General features: G+C 46.7%; 1 protein-coding gene across 1 annotated transcript in view; it reads right to left on the bottom strand.

The window, feature by feature from the left end:
• Positions 1-11,211, bottom strand: part of VPS4B (vacuolar protein sorting 4 homolog B) — a 29,664-nt gene extending 18,453 nt beyond the window's left edge. Inside the window, exons 1-5 of the mRNA XM_007935539.1 lie at positions 11,185-11,211; positions 7,394-7,505; positions 6,887-7,043; positions 3,962-4,029; positions 450-569 (exon numbers count right to left, since the gene is read on the bottom strand). Of these exons, the coding sequence (XP_007933730.1) occupies positions 450-569; positions 3,962-4,029; positions 6,887-7,043; positions 7,394-7,505; positions 11,185-11,211 (484 nt within the window). The remainder of the gene's footprint in view (positions 1-449; positions 570-3,961; positions 4,030-6,886; positions 7,044-7,393; positions 7,506-11,184) is intronic.
• Between the last annotated feature and the right edge of the window lie 3,104 nt (positions 11,212-14,315).

Here is a 14,315-nt window from a genome sequence, read left to right as displayed (position 1 = left end):
ACACAGACAATGGACTACTACACAACATTAAGGAACGGCTCGACAGCCTGGTACACACAGACAATGGACTACTACACAACATTAAGGAATGGCTCGACAGCCTGGTACACAGACAATTACACAACCTTAAGGCATGATGAGTCTGCAGAACAGAACATGGAGGAGCTTAGAGGACATTACGCTGCATGAAATCAGTCAATCAAAAAAAGGACAAATATTATGTAAAGACATTATTATAAAAAGTCAACAAAAGGGTTTCACACAAAAATAATAACAAATAATTCTTCAGTTACCAGCAGTGGGTAGGTGAGGGAGGGTAGACACATGTAATTTGAGTGAAGGGAATAAAATAAATTGGGAAAAAAAAAAAGAATCCACAATGCTTGACCTCAGTCACCAATGTGTTCTTTAAACCACCACCAGCAAACGTTACTTCTGTATTAGCTCACCTGTAAAAAGGTGTGGGAACTTAATAGGCAGTATCACAGCCTCTTTCAGGGCTTCTTTGGCCCCTTCGAGACCAGCAACGTCGCTCCACTTCACATTTGGTCGCTCGATGACAATGGCCCCTAAGAGAAAGCACACCACCTTAAGGAAGACAGACAACATGGAATGATGGTGCTAAGAAATGCCTTAGAAAACTGCCTGGGAAGTTCTAGGTGTTAATAAACCTTCTGCAATTGTGTGATGAGGAATAGTTGTCAGTAGGAGTCAGGAAACTGGGCGGAGCGGCCAGACAACCGAGGGTAAGAGTCGCTTAACTTTCCCGTCTGAATGTCCCCTTTTGTGCAATGAAAACAATGCCACCTGCCCAACCTACTTAAGCGGGTTAGTGTGAGGCTCAAGTGACATAATGAATTTTGGAGTGCCAGAAAAAGCATCATCCATTATACAAAGGAGCTCTGGTGGCGCAGTGCCTAAGGTATTTGACTGCTAACCAGGGGTTGCTATGAGTTGGATCCGACTCAACAGCATTGAGTTTGGTTTGGTTTATTATACAAAGTGCCTGTAATATTTGAATACAGTGATTCTGAGAATTATAAGTAGTCGTTCAATGAGGTTGACCTACTGACCTGCTGTTCTTCCTTTTCACACACACACACAAAAAAAGTGACTTAATGCTCTTCTTAACCACAAAAAGGAAATAAGCTTAACTAAGGACAGACAGATATACAAATATAGACAGACAGAAGAGTGGAGGGAAAGGGAGGCAGGCAGCAGGAGCCAAGAGGAGAGGATGCGGGGAACAGGAAAGCACGTGCTATAGCTCAGCAGCCTTGTCCGTGTGTCCTCAGCAGGCTTCGTTACGATTCCACGCATCGACAAAACTACTCAGGTGACAGCTTTTAAATGTACAATATCCACAAGCCACAGCAATGGCTGCAATTTGGCTTTCTTTCAATAGAACTCACTGGCAAAATTTTCTAGTTATCTTTTATCAAAGCATCCCTAATTTTCCCGCCCACAGAAATGCCTCCACTGTAAGTGACTAACCAGACCGCAATGAAGCCACTTTCAATATAAGAAAATACCAGCATTTGCACAGTCTAACAATCACTCTATGAGATTATTTTTATAGATCATTTCTTCTTAGGCAACATCATTTGTTTATTATCCTAAGACTAGTTAAAGTCTGTAACAAAGGTCACAAAATCATGAAAATCTTTAGTCAGTAGGTTAAAAGGAAATGAAACCACCATCTGATTTCTGCATTCTACAAGCTCAGACAAAGTATAAAGTTAAGGAAAACTTCAATCCCTGCTTCTCCTCTATGTTCCATTCAGATCAGTACCCCTATTTGCTGGTTAAGTGAAAGTAAAGTTACGTATGAACATCCTCTAGTTAACTCAAGATTTTTGCTATGAATTTAAAAAGTATGCTGTAATTTACCTTGACAGCATTTACCTAATACTTTTCTCCTTAGAGTTAAAAGGTGTAGTGATGAAAGCTTATTTAAATGCTAGTACTATTAACCAAGGAGCCCTGGTGGTGTGAGAGCTAGGAGCCTGAGCGCCCCCCGCAGCGGCTGAGTCTGTGGCGATCACAGCCCAGCAAACCTCCCGGCAGTTCTCCTGTGTCACACGGGGTCACCGCGAATCCGAATCAGCGTGACAGCAACCCACCGGAACAACATGAATCACTAGACGTGACTTAATGGCCAGTGACATTTTAAAGGGAGGGCTTGTTGGAAATAGCATTAAAACACTTCGCCAATTACATAAATCTACATGTGATTACAGTATTACCTAAACAAAGTGACTAAGTATCAAAATAAGCTAATAGAAAACTCAAATCATAAACCCATTTTTAATTTTAACAATCAAATTTTACACTTAATGTCATAAGCTAAAACAGAAGTAAAAGATTTAAAAGATTGTTTAAAATTCCCAAACAAGATAGTACACTGTAAAACCCACCAACAGATCATTCAATGAAAGGATGGGACAGAAGGACTCTCAGATATGAAATGCCAGGGCTCCTTTCACAGTCCATGTCCATCTGAACTTCCAAATAAATGGCTCACTTAAATGTTTTAAAGATTTTCTAAAAATGTTTTTAAGGAGTTTTCTAATCTCTGTCTCTTGTCAAAACTGACAGGGAATTTAAATACAAATTCCCTAATAAAAATTGCTATCCTTTTCAAAACTAATGATACAATCCAAGGCTTACTGTCAGGAGGAAAGAATGAGGAGCAAAACCAGAACCAAAAGAACAGAGACAATACGGCTCTTTGCCTTACAAGTGTAAAAAGGGCACTTGGCACAGGGTTGCGTCGCCCAGCACATGCTCCCTGAGAGCCCAGTGGGCACCAGCAGCGTTCCAGCAGTGGTGCACAAGTGTGGGCCCCAAGATCCACCCCGGGGTGACAGCCACCACCGGAGCTGTCGGCACAGCAGAGTGCTGTCTGCCCTAACCGTACTGTTGTCCAGATAGGGTCCTGTTACAGTATCCTCATTACTGTGTTCTGCTTCCTACTCATCCCAGTGGGGTTGGTAAGACAAATATCACCAAAACAGAGGGACCAGGATGGAAGAGGTGAAGGCCTGTCCAAGCCTGGCCGAGCTTACACAGTGGAAATCCTTCCCAGTTGTGCATGCTGACTGTTTAGACTGACATGAATAGAATACATTATTTCTGATGACTGAGCTTGAAAAATCATTCACTAACATATCAAAGAAAAATCAAATCCGAGCAATTAAAGAAGGTAGCAAGGAAGAGGTGCCTCTTCAGATACACTGGTGCCATTTCCTGAGCCCCCCGAATGTGTCAGTCATCACACTAGGCAACTTTATACTTCACTGATCTCTTCACAGTCCCGAATGGAAAGTGCTATTAATTTCCACGTTAGAGATGGGGACTCAGACTCCAACTCTTCCAAGACTCGCCAGCTTTCAGTCAGTGGGTACTGGAGTGCAGAGCCCAGTGGAGCCTGTCCCATAATGCCATGCTACTTCCATAGAGCAGAGCGAAAGGGCTTTTGCAGGTGTGGAGGGTAAGAACAGAGAGCTTAAATGGAGAACGGTGTACGGGAAAGCACAGGGAGGAAACATGAAACAAACCATCAATGAAAAAGCCACAGCCACAGCCACAGCCACAACAGCCAAGTGTAAACCCTAATCCACGCTGCTGCTCTAACAGTCGGCACAAAAATACCAGCACATCTTGTGGTATAAATGCTACCGTCTGCAAGGGGGCACGAGACAAAACGAAGGAGAACCAGCTGACTGAGAGCCTTTTAAGGGAGATACAAAATGAAACAATAGTTTTAGGACATGAAAAATAAAACCAACCACCCCACCACCACCACTGGAGATCCCAGAGAGAAACCCTGTGAAAGTGTCTTGGCAAAGCCAGCAGGAGACGACTGGGGGCCAAAGCATATGGATGGATACAGTTCAAATGAGCACTGCACTGTGAGCCCTTCAGTAAGGCATTAATGTAAACGTAAGCTCTAAAGCACCTTGAAGCTGGTTCTGGCGCTTCTTTTTCTCAGGGTCATCAGACTCTTCTTCCCCGTCACTGTCGTTCCTAATAAAAAGAATGGACATATTCAAATGACCACTCACTGCCAGCAGACAAAACAAGGCAGAGATGAAGGCCAGAGCAACCTGCAATAGTTATTATTTAAGTGGCAAAATAAGACAGTCACATTAAAAGTTATGCTCGTTTCAGTATGTGAAGAACAAATTACTAAGATGGAAAGCAGGCACTCTATTCATCTACATAGAATTATGGACAGGAAAGGACAGAAGACCGCAGTGAAATCAGGCACAAGCTCCAGATTCCCATGACACACCTGGCTGTGCTTTAGTGTGTGATGCAGCAACACATGGCACGCCCCAAAGGACTGAAGGTGAAGTTCAGGAGATTCACCAACAATAGGAAAACCAGGACCAGGCAAAACATGGATTTTTACAAGCAGCTTTAATGGTGAGGCAAGAACTAGAGCCCGATTATCTCAGGTCCAGGTGTCCATGGCCCCGAGTTGGAGGTTTGGAGGATGAAGCTCCCTGATGCCTGGGCCCTGAGCTCAGGCCCGTTGCAGCTAGGAATCTATCCTGAGACAGGAATGGAAGATTGAGTTCAAGATCTGACTACCAGGACAATCGGGGCAGCACTGTTTGTAATGAGGGGAAAAACAGGAATAATGTACATTCAATTATAGGGATTAGCATGTATTAAATATATCACAACCTTTATAAATGATGTTGTAGAGTTTACTGGAGAGATGTTCATGATACAACAGTGAGTGAAAACACAGTGTGCTTTTGTACCGTATTTTCCTGTAAAATATCAAGGTGGATAAAAAGTGACAGGTTTTAGCTCAGAACAGAACTGTTCTATAATCTTAGGTGGTGGGGTTATGGGGAGGCAGATATTGCCACCGCACTTTCGCGTACTGTGAAGGTTTAGTCTTACAAAGCCGCCATTTCTAGCCTCCCGTGCAGCGAGGGCTCTACTCGAGGGCTCAGTTCCAGGAAGAAGACAAGATACGTGCTACTCAGAAAGAAGACGCAAGGAAAATGGCGGGCAAGGGCTGTCCACGTCAAATCTGGCAAGAGCACTGGAAGCTGTGCAGAGGTCCTGCTGGTGGCTCCCAGCTCTTCAGGGCTGGGCAGGGGAGCTGGTAAGCAGAGGGACTGCTACCAGAACAGCCCTGGTGAGGCTGGGCATGGTGGCGTAGTGCCTAAGGCATTGACTGATAACCAGAAGGTTGGTAGCTCAAACCCACCAGCCAGTCTATGGAAGGAAGACTGGGCAATCTACTTCCAGAAAGATTTACTGCCTCAGAAACCCAAAGCTGGTGGCTATGAGTTGAAGTTGACTCAATGGCAGTGAGGGTTTTTTTTTTTTGGTACAGAGGTTCAGGCTTGGCTCTTTCGCCTCAAAATTCTGCAAGCAACATCCTATGATAAATCCTTTTTGCTTAAATTACCCAAGGTGGGCCCTGCTGTAGGATGGCTGTTCAGGTGCGAGGAAGTGGCTCCCTCTGCCAGGTGATCATCTCTGGAGAGATCATCTCCCAGCAAGACCACAGAAGGGGAGGGGACGCTGTTTCTGCTGGCAGGGACTCCTCAGGGACAGTGAGGGGTCCAGGCACTCAGAGTAATTGCGTCCTCCTCCGTGCTTGCAGTCCAAGGCTGGAGGACCAGTTCTGATAAATGCCCCAACTTTCATGTGAGAAGCCATGTGACATTCAACCTGGGTTGAAAGTCAACAGTCCCCAAGGCTCAGACTGTGATCAGACTGTTGTTATGTCAGTGCTGGGGTGCAGAAGATAAAACAGTCTCTACTGTCACTGACACTCCCTGGTCCCAGATCATGTCTTGAACACAGAATACACAAAACCTTGAGCTCATAAATTTCAAACTCACCCAGGTAGCTTGAGGCAGCCAGGCCACTGCTGTTACACTCTTCATGTGCTTCACAGCGGTCCATGGAAGCGGCCATGGGCCCTCGAAGCACCGCCTGGAGGCGCTCCACTGCTGGTGGCCACGTGGCATTACCTAGGTGCCTGCCTCCCTGCGTCCTGAGCCAGCAGAACGGCACTCCCTAAAGCCAGCCAGAACCTCTCTGCGTTCAGACCTAACCAGGCCACATAAGCCTAGCCCAGGTTCTCCTCTCTCGAGTTGGTCACCTGGAAGCACTTCTGGTACCAGTTAGTAATGGGCAGAGACGGTCTGGTTAGAACCTGTGCCCTCTGCTCAGCACAGAGCCTGGCACGTCTGTACCAGCTGGTACATAAATAAATTCTGCATCTGTAAGTGATACATCGCCCTCAAGGGAGATATTCCAAAAATGGGTTTCAATGTTCATAAATTGTTTATTGCAACTCTAATGCAGATCTACGTGGAGTAACTTTACGTAAGATAGCCCAAATTTTGTATGATGGCAGCCATCTTTCACATTGCCCGTGTGGTTAGTATTCTCTAAGGGTCCCGTTAGTCAAAGTGTTCATTCACAGATCACTACCATAATTTTAACTTCAGTATTACATCATGGCCAGGGGGACGTGTTTTTCCCTTCCATCAGCAAGCAGCCCAGGGAGCCATTGGAACTTTATCATCCCCTAGGCATGGTTTCAGCTAGAGGTCAGCAAACTTCTTCTACAAGCAGCCAGCTAGCAGAGCAAGTACTCTAGCTTTGTAGGCCAAATGCAGTCTGTTGCCACTACTCAGCTTTGCCATTATAGCAAGAAAGCAGCAGTAGACAACGGGTCAACGACTGGGTAAGGCTGTGTGCTAATAAAACTTTATTTATACAGAAACAAGAAGCTGGTCAGATTGGCCCGTAAGCCCTAATTGCCAACATGTCGTTTCAACAAAGCCAATTAACAATTAAAACCTGAAAGACATAATAAAATCCAACACTCTAAAATACATACCCCTTCTCGTCAGCTGGGCTTGGCTGCCCCTCCTTCACTGGCTTCTGTGGTTTCTTCTCCTTCTTTTTCAGATACTCCTTTAGGGTTTCGGCTCTGTCAAGATACTCTGTACACTTGGCCCTGATGCTCTGTTTCGCTTTATCACCTTGAGCTTCATCTGTTGAAGGAAATGAGAGAGGTGTTTTCCACTGACATCTAAACAGGAAAGGTTTAAACTCTTAAGAGACACTTTTTAAACAAGGAAAAATCTATTCAGGGGAGGGAGACAAGATTAAAGTAAGACGATCTCCTCTGACTAGCTGACATTCCAAGGTTAGAACACAAAGCAACGGTAGCAATCGCCCTGCACATTTGTTACCCAAATCTGAGGACACAAAATCACTGCAAAGTGGGGAATTTTGCAAATGGATGGTTTAGAATGTCCTGGGATTATATTGCAATTTTTCATTAAATTAAATAGAGTATTATTTTCTTTTAGCATTTTTAACTACCAAATAGACAGCATACATTTGACTACATGGAGAAAATACTGCACAGCATGTTGGTAGAGCTGAAGGGCTTCCTCATAGTTCCCGGCTTTGTCTTCCTGTGCTGCCTTGCTGGCAAGGTCTATGGCTTTCTGTCAAGGAAGGCAAAACAAGACTGTTGAAAGCAAAGCATGAGCCAGAAGCAAATCATACTGAAAGATGCTGCTTCCTTTCTACATAAATGCAACCTTAAGACATACTCTCTGTCACCATTCCCATCCAAGTATTCCCGCTGCGCCCTCGCTCTGTCTGCAGCTCTTCATCGGACATTTCCAGTTGAACGTTCCCCCAGGTATTTCAAACTCAGCACGTGATGAACGCACTGTGCTCCCCAACCCCCACGCTAGCTCCAGGTATGCCCTTCTGCACTCCCAGAACCCACGTCCACCCCCACAGCTGTCCAATCCGGAAACCGGAGGAAGGCCAGACAGACTCTTCTTCCCTCACCTTCTAAACACATCTGACTGGTCTCCCTCTTCCATCTTTCTCCAGCCAACCCTTTCCTCCTTCTTCTAACAGACACTACTCCCACTTGGACCCTCACCCATTTCACAGAGCTCGGCTTCCTCACTGGCCTCCCTGCTCCTAGGCTTGCTACCAGTCAAGTTTTCCTAAAGCAACAACCCAATCCAGTACTCCGCTGTTTAAAACCTGTCTGCGACACTCCATAAGGAGCTCTGGTGGCACAGTGGTTAAGCCACTCCACTGCTAACCAAAAGGTCTGTGGTTCGAACCTACCAGCTGCTCTGCTTCTGTGAATATTTACAGTGCTGGAAACCTATGGAGCAGTTCTACTCTGTCCTATAGGGTCAGGGTCACTAGGCGTTGGAAACAACTCGATGACAGTGGGTGTTTGGACTATGACTCTCCGTCTCCAGCAGGGTGATGACCAGTCATTCACTCGTGGCACACAACGCCCTTCATGACGTGGCCTAACTTCAGCCTTGTCTTCCCACCTGGCACACCAAGTTCCCGTCGTAACAAATTACTGGCCCACCCTGGACGCACTCAGACCCTGGGCCTTTGCGGGAAGCCTATCTCTACCTGGAATGCCCAACTCTACTCGTCCCCCTGTAAAAGTCCAACTTCTCCAAGACGCCTTGCAGACACCCTGTTTCTGCCCTTAGGGTGGCTCAGCCTCCCACTCTTCAGGGTACACACACTTCTGTACATGCATCCAATGAACACGCAGAATCACTGCTTGGCAGGTTATTGAACCCAGGGGAGTAGCGGGAGTCAGCAGGCTGGAAGTGAGGGTGACCTGGGGACCCTTGAGCTTACAGCTGGCATCCTGAGGTGGTAGAGGGGAACCTGAATTTGTAGCCAGCAGCTCAGAAGTGAGGGTATTGTGGGTTCCCCCAAGTTCGTGGCTGGTGTCTTGAGGTCTTAGGCGGACTCGGCAGGCTGGCCGACTGTGCCCTTGAAATCTGTGAGACGTGACTCAGCTCTAGGTAGTTAGGATCCGAAGAAGAGATACTTCATGTGCAGAACAGAACAGATTTGGTGTGTATTAACTAACTTCCCGTTCAGTTTTTATTACTTGTAATTTTCCCCAACCCTCTCCAAGGTTTATTACACTTCTGGACTGAGATATACAGTTTTTCTCTGCAGTCTCCTCCTGTTTGTAGTAGAAAGGACAGTGCAAACTTGTAACTAGAAAACCTGTATTCAAAACTACTCCCAAAATTAATTAACTGTCTTTGGGTAAATGATAACCCAATGAGCCTCAGAGTCTCGTATGGTGAAATGGCAGTAATTCTCACTCTGAAAAGTTGTTCTCAGGTTTAAATGCTATCCCATTAAATACCCAGCAGACAGTGCCAGCACCTCTTGCCCCATCTTCTGGGAAATACTTCTCCTCTGTCCATGGTAGGATGTGCCCTTCCGAGGAGGTATCACTATGGAAGTAGAATGCCCAACCTTCCTTCTGAGGAGTGGCTGGTAGGTTTGAAGCGCCAACCTTCTGGTTAGCAGTCAGATGCCTTAGGCACTGTGCCACCAGAGATCCCTCCACCCCCCACACTAACCTCTAATTCCATTATAGCACTTACTACATTACTTTAAGGAAGGTTGGGCAATCCTACTTCCGTAGTGATACTGCCTCGGAAACCCAAGGAGGGGTCGCTATGAGTCAGGGCCGACTCGACGGCACATAACAACAACAACACATTACTTTATAATTTTGCTTTTTGGTTACCTGCACTCTTTGTTAGATTTTAAGCATCTGGCTGCAGTGAGTTTTGCCTTGTTCTGTGGGAAAATTTTTTGAATATTCTTTATCCCAGTTCCCTAAATTAAAAGGGTGGGAAGATTGAACCGGAAAGAGCATGGGTGAACTGATAAACCTGTAACTCCAACCCCTCCCTGTTTAACCTAGCCTCAGGAAACAGATGATATTTATCTCATAGACTGCCCAAATCACATGCAAACTCTGTGACAAATGAAAACCTGGTAGAATATAACCAGTTAACAATGTAACTAGTTGACAAACCAACAAGGATGGAGACAAGATAGGCATTTCAAAAGAAATCATCTTTGGTATTCAAATGATCAACGCTTTCACCAAATAAATGCCCAATATTTTTCCAAATACTTCTAGCAAAACGACCATCTTTCCAAACGGGCTAGGAAAAAACCTTAAATGAAGGTCGTTTTATCTTAGCTGAATACCACCTTGTTGGAAAAGATACACACAAATCAACACCCCACTCATTCTTTATTCTAAAAAATTCACCAGTTACAATTATAATATTTTGAGACACAAAACACTTAAGTTCATTATGGTTTAGTTAAATTTCCTAGATAAAAATCCCAACCAAGATGTCACTATTTTTTGGTACAGTTCTCATCTCTGTACCAGTGGGTCAACTCTGCGGGGTCTTTCTTCAGGGTCAATGAGCCTGACATAGGAGGAGCTGCATTATCTTAGTAATACCTTAGTAGTATCTCCATTATCTTCTCTCTTCAGCTGGGTCACACCCGCAGGAAAAAGACGATTCCATACCAGAATTTCATACATGCGCTTTTGCCCCTAACAAACCTAAACTGGGAGAGACTCCTCCAGGCAAAGTCATTCTCTAAATGACAATGGAACCCAGATCCATCTGGGGATGGGAGGCACGGTTACATACATTCTTATTCTCGATGAATTCAGTTCCACAAAGAACTAAGGCTGAAATCTAAAATCTGTGCTCAGTGCAGTGGGGGGGACGAGGGGGGCGCCGGTGGAGACGCAGAGGAGTTCAGGAATCCTCCCTGATGCCACATAGACATTTTGGCAGCTATAGGATAACGCACACAAACATATGCTTGAATGGATTCGGGCTCCAACCTCAGGTTGCAGGACTGTGCCCATATTTTCAATCACCTGACAGCCCGAAGAGCAGGACTCTGGTCTCCCAGCTTGACAAACGGAGACAGAACTATGACCATTGTGTTTTCAACTTGCCCAGCGGAGTGCTTTGTAAAAATTACACACTACAGGCGCTCGCTCCTCTCTCCAACATATTCATTGAGGAGTCGTGCCTCTCGTATTGACCACTGCCCAGATCCGTTCAAATTTAGTTGTTTACAAAAAGCGAAGTCTCACACAGCCCGGGGGCTCAGTGGACCCCAAGCGCAGACCGGAAGTGACTCTTCCCCCACCAAGTGCCCACCTCCGGCTGCGCCCGACCCACAGCTGGGGCGCAGCAGTTTTCTCCTCCTCCCCTCCGGTACCCCATTCTCACGCCCCTCCGGCTCTCCGAGGGGGCGGGAGAAAAGTCAGGATACCTGGAGGTTGGATGAAGTGGATGCCATGGCAGAGATGCGAAGCGGCTCCTTGGGGAGGAACGAGGGAAGAGTAGGGCCAAGAGGCGACGTCGAATCGCGCCCGATCTCGCCCCCAAACGAAGGGAGATAGTGGCTCTCGGACCCTAGGCCGCGACTTCCCTTCCGGAACTTGAGCTGAAACAACAACGCGCTCCACTAGCCGACAGACCCCCCTTCCAAAACTTCCGCAAACCCGAGCCCTTCCGGGCTCTTGTCCCGCCCCTGGGCGTGAATGCTTCCGTCGTCGTCATCAGCAGGCGCACTACCCAGTCTCGCCCACAGTCCGGGCCGTCCGGAAGCCAGTCCTAGGCCGGGCGGAAGGAAGGCTGGGCGCAGGCGCACTGTTATTCAGCCTGTGGGAGGGGAGGGCCTCAACAGCCCAGAGCCGGTTCAAGTTCATTCTTTTGCAGCCGGCTTTTACTTTGAAGGGAGAGCTGGTGGCGTAGTGCCTAAGGCATTTAATTGCTAACCAGAAGGCTAGCAGTTCAAACCCACCGGCCACTCCTCGGAAGTGAAGGTTGAGCGATCTGCTCCCGTAGTGATACCGCCTTGGAAACCCAGGGAGGGGTTGCTATTGAGTCCGATACACCGGAGGGCAGTGAGGTTTTTTATTTTTACTTTGAAATGAGTTATTGGTTCCGCCTCCTTGCACTCCACCACAGCGTGCTCCGTCACCCCACGGCTTTTGAATGGAAAAATCATCCCGTGTCCAAGTCCCACTGGTTGGAGTCTGGGCTCTGTTCTTTTCCTTTGTTTTCCTCTTCTGTAAAATGGAATAATTACGATTCCTACCTCAGGGTTGAGGAGCTCTGGTAGCATAGTGGCTAAGACACTTGCCTGCTAACCAGACGGCTGGCGGTTCAAACCCACCAGCCACTCCTCGGAAGGAAGGTTGGGCAATCCTACTTCCGTAGTGATACTGCCTCGGAAACCCAAGGAGGGGTCGCTATGAGTCGGGGCCGACTCGACGGCACATAACAACAACAACAACAACCTTAGGGTTGGGAGCCATACAAGAGTAGTGCGCCTTAAGCACATGACACAGTGATTGACCTGCAGTGAGCTCTTAGTCCGTGATGAAAAACAAACCAAACCAAACTTACTGCCGTGGGGTAAGATCCAACCCATAGCGACCCCTCCTTGGGTTTCCGAGGCTGTACCCACTATGGAAGTAGATTGCCCAGCCCACCAACCTTCCTTCCAAGCAGTGGCTGGTGGGTTTGAACCTCCAGCCTTCCCGCTAGTAGTCCAGTGCGTAAGGCACTAGGCTACCAGAGCTCGGCTGATTAATACCTGCTTCACGTGCTTACACATTACTGCCATTCAACAAACATTTTTCCAGTGGTTCCTGCCAGCAGTCCCTGAGGCTCTGGTTATATTGAGACAGGCTTAGCCGCTGCCTGAAGGGCTTACTGTCCAGTGGGGAAGCAGGCTCTTGAATACAAGTCTTGTGAGGGGCGTAGGTCAGAACCATCAGTTATATTTATAAGGAAAGTTAGTGCTTTTGCACCATCACGTAAAGCAGGGATTCCTGCCAGTACTGAAACTAAAACCCTTCCTCAGCCCTTCTACTGTTTGCTCCCTCAATCCTTTCTTCTTCCTCCTTTCAGAGCTAACCTTCTCAAAGGAGAGTGAAATGGTTGTTTAATACGCCCACCTTTTTCTTTCCCACTCCCTGGTTCTTCCCAGTCATGCAGCATCTCCTGAAGATCTTACTCTCCTCCTCCAATTTTGGTACTCCATTTCGTGGAATCTCTCATATAGCCTCCGAACGTTCCTTGTCTCTCTCCTTTCTCCTCACTGAGCGCAGAATCCCCACAAGATTTTGATGTCCTCCTCTCTCACTATTCCATTTCTGCTCTTTTATTCCTTTCTTGGTTTCAACTATGACGAGAGATACACGTGGCTTCAAATCCAGGTCTCTAGTTTCATTTTCTCCTCTGCCTAGCTTTTACAACTACCCCGAGAGTTACGTCAGAAAGTTTTTCTGCAAGACAAACTCAACATATGCAAAGGCAAATTAATTACCTTCTGGCCCATACTCTCTTCTCTGGTCCTTGCTTCTCGGAATGGGATCACCAGATGGTACCCTCCAGGCTCAAAGCTCAAAGCTCTCTCTGCGCAACACCTACCAGCCCTCCTCCTTCCCCTCACCCTTCCCTCTCATCCCTCTGTCCCCTTCCAGTTACACCGTAGGGACTCCAGCCTTCAGTAGAATAACAGCCCAGAATGATACTTAACAAATACATTAAATTGTTTAAATGACTACCTCAAAGAAGTCTAATGATTACCAAATAAATTTGATTTTTCCTGAAGGTACAACTAGATTCTAGTTTACCTGTTAATCTCTAAACATTTACTGAATCCAATTTACTTAATTCAATCCCTGAACATTTACTGAACACCTACTAAATGCAAAACTTAGTCTAGGCACTGTTGTTGAGTCAGACCCGACTCATAGCAACCCCTCCTTGGGTTTCCAAGGCAGTATCACTATGGAAGTAGATTGCCCAAACTTCCTTCCGAGGAGTGGCTGGTGGATTTGAACCACCGGCCTACTGGTTAGCGGTCAAGTGCCTTAGGCACTATGCTACCAGAGCTCCTAATCTAGGCATTAGTGGAACAAAAATTCATGAAGTAGTTAGAAGAATATTTCACTGAGATGTTTATGGGTTGAGATTTCAGCTTACTCGTTTTTGAAGCCCCCTTTGCTGCCACCCGCACATGCACACAGAGAGTAAGAGCGGGTGCTTAAATAGTCTGGTTTGTTGAACACAGGGACATCTCCCTGCTTCGGCCCAAGGGTTTTGGAGATCAGAGAAGTCGGCTGGCTGGTGGGAAGTGTCTGTGGAGTCAGCCTTCAACAGGCCTATGCCCACCCCACTGGGATCATTTACAGGACATGCGCACTACGTAAGGCCCTCGGAGTATGTCCCGTGCAGTCACTCGTGCCCACCCAGAAGTCAGGTCCCTGCCTTTTGCGTCACCGTTCTCTCACTGACCCTGAGCAGGACCATAGGAAGGCAAAGAGCTGCCAGGGCTGATCCTGAGGAGGAAGTGACTCTCAGTCACACAACACACATACAAAGAAA

Source organism: Orycteropus afer, unplaced genomic scaffold, assembly GCF_000298275.1.
Source record: "Orycteropus afer afer isolate SDZICR_OR568_19922 unplaced genomic scaffold, OryAfe1.0 scaffold00029, whole genome shotgun sequence".
NCBI lineage: Eukaryota > Metazoa > Chordata > Mammalia > Tubulidentata > Orycteropodidae > Orycteropus > Orycteropus afer.
The sequence above is the reverse complement of the archived record's forward strand: the minus strand, read 5'-3'. Positions and strand labels throughout refer to the sequence as shown.